General features: G+C 38.6%; 1 protein-coding gene across 1 annotated transcript; it reads right to left on the bottom strand.

Moving 5' to 3' along the window:
- Positions 1 to 217: 217 nt before the first annotated feature.
- On the bottom strand, positions 218 to 7,368 carry LOC132179744 (histidine kinase 3). The gene is made up of 11 exons (XM_059592508.1): positions 6,049 to 7,368; positions 5,321 to 5,602; positions 4,923 to 5,092; positions 4,404 to 4,610; positions 3,873 to 4,059; positions 3,730 to 3,781; positions 3,418 to 3,647; positions 3,200 to 3,298; positions 1,724 to 2,832; positions 1,011 to 1,376; positions 218 to 792 (listed from the first exon to the last, which is right to left on the bottom strand). Exons 1-10 carry the CDS (start codon positions 6,532 to 6,534, stop codon positions 1,112 to 1,114), a joined length of 3,087 nt encoding a protein of 1,028 aa, XP_059448491.1. The 5' UTR covers positions 6,535 to 7,368; the 3' UTR covers positions 218 to 792; positions 1,011 to 1,111.
- Positions 7,369 to 8,286: the final 918 nt, after the last annotated feature.

The following is an 8,286-nucleotide window of genomic DNA, read 5'->3' as shown; positions in this document are numbered from 1 at the left end:
TTTCTGCTAGAACAATTGAAGAATAAAGAGAGGAACAACAACTTGTAACCCATTAGTGAGGCAAATGGGCTGAAAATGATAGAAGGATTTCAGTACAAAGAAAAGCTCGACACCCAGAACATTCCATTGTAGCTCGTATCTAATATCGACTACATATGTTTACATTTATCCAGAGAACGATCATAATAAGCTTGTGGTTCAAAGAAATGTACACAAATGAGGCAAGAATTGTGATATTACTCAATTTTGATACAGCGTCGTGGTTACATGAATTCTCAGTTGAACAAACTTTTTGCATTGTTAGAACCACAAAAATTACAAAGAAAAGGGTGCTATGTAAGTACACATCAACCAGCTTTATTGAAGCCGTAATATACACAACGCATTCTCCGGTTGCTGAGAAGCTATACGTCGTTCCTTCAACTGAATCATTCACTATAATACAAACACTGACATTGGAGAAAGAGATCATTTCAAGAATTGCAAATTTGTTATTGAATGGGGAGAGGATGCAACCCCAGAGCTTCTATGATACATCAAAGTCCAGGGATTTTTCTCGGTCATTTTCGAGTGGTATCTCTGAAATTGAGATCCTCTTAGAGAACCTTTACCTGCAGATAACTCTCGAACAACCGACCCGCAACAAAAAGGCTTGGAAATGAGAGGAACTTTACACATGGAAAAATGAACTGTCTTCTATATCTGGTCCAAAAGAAAACCAACAAAAACTCAACCCCAGCCAATCAAGCATGGCTTCTATATACACTCTGCAACAAAAAGGCAGATGTCTTCCTGGATACAACAAGCACAAGCAACAAGTCAACAGAATAGCAATTAGACTATAATAATTTTATGTTTAAGAAAAAAGGATAAAGAAACACATGTAGTTTGATGCAGAGCCTTTGGCATCACTACAAATGCATTAACTCTCTATAGAACAAGAAAACTGGCATTCTTCAAGAGGAAGAACTATAAAATCACAAATCATATATTGGTTCAAGAGAACTTACTCTTAGGAGGAACTCTGAACCCATTTAAGCTTTCCTAAGCATCCACGAGAACAGCTAGTCATGCTTTTGTCAGCAGCAAGCCTTTGAAATAGAAATCATCACTATATATTCCCATTTGAAGCTGATTGGAAAAAGAGAGAAACCTCCCGATAAAGTTGTTGAGCTTCAAATGGTTTTGAAACATATCCATCCATTCCACATTTTAGGGATTGCTCATGTGTAGCCTGGATTACATCTGCCGTCATGGCCAAAATCGGCACATGCAAGTTTGAAATGTTTTGCGGCGCTTCCACAGATACTTCTCCATGCTGAATAAGATTATTGAAACTGTGTTCCATGTCCCTAATTCTTCTTGTAGCTTCAAACCTGCGAGGATGAGAGACAAAATGGTTCTCAGATCTAGTAGTACATCAACCAATCATGTCTATAAATTAGTAAAAATTAAACTAAATTATCAACCGAGAGAGCAAAATATGAAGCGTTAAGAGAGTTATTATTAATAAGAACGATAACAAATTTGACACAAACGACTCCCATCACATAGAAGGCAGCCTACAATTATCTAAATGGTCGACTTGCCAACTAGTAGTACAGATTCTAGCCTCACATCAATAGAATGATATTCTATTTATTTATTATCTTTTAAAAAAGCCTTTAATCCCCAGCCACAAGTACTTGAGAAACTTTGTAAGCAATCAAGCATCACAACATACCCATCTATTTCTGGCATTTGGATATCCATGAAACAGGCATCAAAACGGTGAGGTGGTTTAAGCAGTGAGATAGCCTTTTTCCCACTGTCTGCACAGACCACTTCAGCTCCATACTTTTTCAAAGCACCAGCAGCTACTCTGAGATTCACAAGATTGTCATCTACAATAAGAATTTTTCTCCCAAGAAGAAGATTGCGAAGAGAAAAACCGGGGAGCTCCCCATTGCGGGGATTGCCCTTGTTCCCAACACCCATGGCTCGCTGCAATGAGGCAGAAAGCATGCTTGCTCTCAGGGGCTTCATGATGACAGGTGGAGTATAATCACCTGGAGTTGCATCACTTATTCTGGATGAACCAATAGGATTAGCTAGAAGGAACAACTTGGGAGGTATCCTACTATCACTTTTCTTGACAGACTCCTGATCCCAAACCTCCTGTTCAACAAGGACCATATCGATAACAGTGTTGCCACTGCTTATGTTAGCAAAACCTTGATTCAAATCAGGAACTACTTCAACACGAATTCCAAGCCGTTGGATATGATATCTTGACACCTTGGCCCGGACAGGTCTGGGATCTACAACCAATGCTCTCATGCCTTGAAATTCGGAGGATGTAGACTTGGATTGGTTGTTGATTGGTAGGTTTTTATAATCATTTGGATGGGGGCTGCCATTGGTAAAGACAGCAGTAAACGTAAAGGTGGAACCAATCTTTGGTATGCTCACAAAACCAATCTCCCCCTTCATAAGGCCAACTAAACATTTGCTTATGCTTAGGCCAATACCTGTGCCCCCATGTGTTCGGGAGATGGATGGACCCACCTGCATAAAAGGGGTGAAAACACGAGATTGTGCTTCTATAGGGATTCCTACTCCTGTATCCTCAACAGATACAATCAGGTTGATAAGGTCAGAGGAAGGTGATGAGAGGGGACAAGTGGATCCCTCTTGACTGAATGTCCTAAATCCTTCCCAGCTACGCTGTCTATCTGCAACAGGAAATCCGCTTAAGGTGCTTTTTGATAATGATTCTGTCTCAACTTCTATTGACCCGATCACCTCCTCAACAAGATGAACAGTGACAAATATGTGTCCCTTCTCAGTGAACTGCAATATAATTAAATTATCAGAAGCTACCTACGCAAAGAACAAGCAAGACAGCTTAATTTTAATTTTCATTAAAAGAAGTTCCTTTCAATTCCTAAAATTTTATAATGATACCATTATGCCTATAGCACAATTTAAAACATGACGGTTTCCAAAACAAGTTAAAAATTAAATCCATTTAATTTCATCATTCGACTCCTTCTCCACCAGATGGGGAAGACGCTTTAACTCGCAAGGCAAAATATTTAAATATCAAAACCAAATTTGCTTCGCATAAGGCAATGACTGAATAGATTCTCATGATTGATCATATTTCACCCTTTTTCAACTATACTCAACAAAATTTTCAAACCTACTGTGTACTTACTTTGATAGAATTACCCATAAGATTGGTAATGATTTGGCGAAACCTTCCAGCATCACCAATTAGCATCTCGGGAACCCGATCTGAGATATAAACTGCCAGCTGCTCTTCCCCACAAGTTTAGTCATGTAAATCCCATCAATTAAGTTATTAGACAGTGAAATTTAGAGCAGAGAATAGAATGTAATGAGTGACAATGCAAAACTAGAAACACTTGCTACCTCTACTCCTTTTCCCGGGGTCTTTCCAGAAAAGAGTGACAGAACATCATCCAAAATTGCTCGCAGATCAAACTGCACAGCCTCAAGCTCAAGCCTACCAGATTCAATCTTTGCCTGGTCTAAAACCTCATTTATGAGTGAGACTAGAGCTTTTCCACTGTCCTGTGCAGTTCTGACATAATCTTGTTGAGTCACATCTAGATCTGTGTCCATGAGCATATCCAACATTCCTGAAAAAATAACAGAATTTCAGCGGTATGGCTCAAAAAGCTCTATCTTGAGCATTGGTAAATATAGATTTCAAATACTCACCAAGAACACCATTCATTGGGGTTCTGATCTCATGGGAGACAGTAGCGAGGAACTACAGAGGGTTGAAATTAAATTAGGGCCACATGCGCATGATAAAAGCAGCCTAAACATAGTGTAATTAAGTAATTAAAGACATAAAGTACCTGGGACTTGGCAACATCAGCAGCCTCCGCTTGTTTTTTGAGCTCCGTCATCTTCTGGCAATCATCCTCCACTTTGGCAATTCGATTCACAGTTGCATGAAATATATATCCAACAAGTAATGCAATCACGAGGATGCCAATTGATGTTGTTATTGCTAACCATGGCCATGGTGGTTTTTGTTTGAATCTGTAAAGAATAAACTTAGTTCTGCATCCACTTCAATTCTTCAATTCCTAAATTTCTTATTGATACAATTCCACTGAAGATAAAGGAGACTTTGGTCATTTGGGAACCAGTAACAGGACAGTCACATCAACTTATTCGAGATTGGCTAGTCATATGATCACAGCAACTTATTATAACCCCTTTTTTTTCTTTTCTTTTTTTTTTTTCTTTTTTCATTTTTCATTTTTTAAATGATGTAACCCCTTGATCTGACTCTGTTATTGGTTACAAACTAACCAAAGATGCCTACATGACCCAGAAGCTGAACCCAGAATAATCAGCATAGAGAAGAATTTATTGATTACCTGCAACGCATCTCATGCTTCCTGAAGGGATCTCCAAAATTAAGGGCACTAACATGCTGCAAACCATCATCTAATACATTTGAACCATACATGCTGATTGGATGATTAGTAGTATCATACACATTCACGAGGATGGTCTGTTTACTAGCAAGCTGTTGAAGCAACTTCTCCACAAGTGACTCAATATCGAAGACTCCACCAAGATACCTGCTTGGCAGCAGTGGGAATGGTGAAAAGGTTACTTAATAGTTTTTTTATTTTTTATTTATTTTATATGCTCTAGTTTAGATGCAAGCCTCCCATTAATGTCACCACTTCAAAGCCCTTTTGGTACCAACCACGAACAAGAGCAATCCATTTTACACCACATGGCATCTTAATGTTCCCAGAATGAGTTCAGTTTTTACCATAAATTTAAGTATAATTAAGGCATCTGTCCCTTTCCATTTTAATATTACAGGCTTCACTGCCCTAATGAGATGTTCCTAATCAACTTTGCATTTATCCGAGAAAATATACCCATCAGTGGCTTGAATCCTCTCATTTGGGGTAGCATTTGAGGGGAGATCCGTCTTGTAGACAGCAAATGTCAATATAACTCCAAGACGGTTTGTTTTCAGCAGCCTGAAAGGAGCAGTTAGAACCCCCTTCCCCGATGCTCTTGCACTCAACACATTTTCGCGATCTTCCTGTTGGTACATAATAGATTGAAATTTGTCAACTGAGTATTACACATGAAATAAAAAACTTCCAATAAAGCCGTGGTACAGTGTCAGAATGTTAAGACCTAGAAGAAGATTTTTCTGAGTCATAACCACATTATGTTTTAATTGAAAATGGTCAATCATTCAATGTGCCAATCACCAACAGACAAATGAATCACACAACAATATGCAGAAGATGAAGAAGAAACTTGCCTTCCCCGACAGCATATCCAGTGAAACCACATGAGAAATGGTATCCTGTGCAAAGATGACAGGAGCATATTCTTCCTGAATTGGTGATGGCTCTAAGGCTTCTGGGGCATAGTCATCCTCATGAACTGGGTTTTGTTCCAGGGTATCCATCCTCTTAATAGTCCAGCCTTGTTGCTTCTCGAATTGTTCCCTTTCAGAGTGGAGCACCCTTACAGCATATGCCACACCACTTGTAAGGGGCCTCTCAAAAGCAGTTCTTTCCGTATACCTCGCAAAAGTCCTCTATAAGTAGTGAAAGTTAGATTGTTTTGTTGAGCAAATACTAGTGATCATATGCAAAAGAAACCCAGATCTGGTTTTAGATCAAGTTAAATTGACCAAATTAACATATGGAACTGAGACCCCATATAGATTCACCATATTTAACACCTCGAAACTAATCCACCATATGAATAAAATGAATCCCATGACGCAGTTATGCAATGAAAATGAAATGAAAAGCTAAATGATTAAGAAATGCAAATTGATCCAAATAAAGGAGGTTATTAGACAAATAGCTCAAGCATGTTTGTGAATTAAGACATGCCTCATAATTAACATTCTTGACCGAAAACAACGGAAAAAACAAGGATAATAGCAAAGCAATTAAGAACTTATACTGGAGAGTTATGGACTCCGCCAGATTTTAGTATCCTAAATAGCTCAAATATGAAAGGAGATAAACGTACCTGATCAATAGCAGATGGGTTCTTGCCATGGTGAAAGATTGAGATCATAATGGACATGGCTTGAATATGATTCATACTCACATTAAACTGATCCTGCAACATCCTAGCCCTCTCATCACACATACTTGCAAGGCTCTCTTTCCTCTTCTCAGTAGCTTGTGAGCTCATGTACCAGAGGATCCACAGAGACACTATGGTCCAACCAAATACCCATGTAATCAAAAGTTTCCTCCACCATTCCTTTGGGACGCTCTTGGACCCAAAATACTGGGAGTAGTTATGTTGGATCTTACAACTGTTGCCTGAGATCTTCTCCCAACATCTGAGCCACATCTTGCCACTATTACTGAGCAAACCAGTTTTGCTGTCCATAATTCCACTATTAATGAACCAGTTCATGGAAATTACAGACACAATCCAGTAACATAGCATCAAAAGCAGATGCCCCACCTTTAGACCAAACCCAACTACGTTAAGCAAACTCATCAACAACAGTAACCAACACAAGTTAACAAGAAACAGTAACAATATGAAGTGAGTTTGACTTCTTGCTACTTCCAGCGAGAGAGGGAGAGAGGACTGTCAAATCCAAGGAAACTGTCTAGTTAAACCCAACATCGAACAAAACATTTCAAACTTGGAAGAAGTAGAGGAAGAAGAAGAAATGAAGAAGAACGAAGCTCACCCACCTCCTGACCTCCAATTTCACTAAAAACAAGTAGATTGAAAAGGATGTGTGGAAGTGGGAAGATGCTATCTTATCCACCCAAATAGCTTCAAATTGGGAATGCAAGAGAAAGCCCAAGCTTAAGGGAGATAAGAATTTCACATACCCGAAAGAAGGAATCAAAGAATCCCCAAGATTCTAAATTTCTAATCCCACACAAATTGATTTTATCCTGTTAACTACCAACCAAAACCCAGGACAAGAATTGGCAAGCTAGCCAGCAAGATTCGAAATTTAGCTAACCAAATCAGCAAAACCAGACCAACCCCAACAAGGAATCCGACAGGAAATCTAGCTTACGGGGTCCTTAACTTCCTGAAATCACACAATAAGGAATTTAAGCATGTGACTAGTGTTGGAGCTCGACTCTTTGAGTGAACCAACCTGAATAGACCTATGCACAGAAGCACCAAAGAAAGGACCAAAAATGGTGGTAGAAGAAGCAGCGGTAGAAGACAAAGACGCTGAGCAGAGTGAATTCATGGACGTTAAGGAAAAAGAATCTATGAAAAAAAGATGAGAAGAATATGGTGGTAGAAATGTCTGCTAGCATAAGGCCATTATCTCTATCCACATAGTCCATACCATCCAATCCCACACAAAATTTTTATTTTAAAGTAGAACAATTATTTTGACATTTAATAATGTTTTTAATAAACAGATAGTATAAAAACCATATAATATAAAAATTATAAGGGCATAAAAGGTATTCTCCCACTTGGAAGAAATCACTGCTTTTTCCAACTTTCCTTTGTGTTCACATCCCTTATCCATCCAATCCCAGTAGACAACTTCTACACGCTAAGCCCTTTAACTCTATGTGTTTGTATGGGCTGTACTTTTGTATGACAATATTGCCCTTTGCATGGAAACAGAATTTCACTTTACTGCCTCAAGGGCATTAGATGCCCCCCCCGGTACTTTTCCCTAATTGCCATTTGCCATTTGCCATGAGTTTTGACAGACCAAGAGTCAAAAGAGTAGGTAAAGAGCTATGGCAGGCACCCATGATTAGAACCCCTCAAGGTGTTATTATCTTTTTACTGTTTTGGAATCTAAATCAAGTCACGGACAGCTCCGAATTCATCGAAACCTCCTGAAAAACACATTTTCTAGCCTAAAGTTTGGTGGGTTAGGAGCTAGGCCAAATTACTTAAAGCAATTTTGTAGTTTACTAGGTCGGTGAGTTTTAAGACTACAGATTAAACTTGTCGTAATGTTGAGATCTAGTTACAGTTAAATACAAGAATGGTGGCTCTATTAGTAAAGGGATTGCACGCTGCTCATCAGAAGTGAAAATTTGTAAGAGAATAAAAGGGTTAGAAAATTAGTCGGGGTAGATTCAACAAAATCACTATGATGCTCAAGTAAATTTAGTGAGGATATGAGAAAATTTTGGCGGAATAATAGAAAAGTAAATTATGCTTACCCTTTCTTTCTTTATATCTTTTTTTTTTTGCTTTTATTAATTAATTAATTAATTAGGCTTAGCTGAGCTAGGGCCTAAGCTA

Source organism: Corylus avellana, chromosome ca4 (assembly GCF_901000735.1).
Source record: "Corylus avellana chromosome ca4, CavTom2PMs-1.0".
In the NCBI taxonomy this organism is placed as follows: domain Eukaryota; kingdom Viridiplantae; phylum Streptophyta; class Magnoliopsida; order Fagales; family Betulaceae; genus Corylus; species Corylus avellana.
Note: the sequence above shows the minus strand (reverse complement) of the source record. Positions and strands in the feature narration are given on the sequence as shown.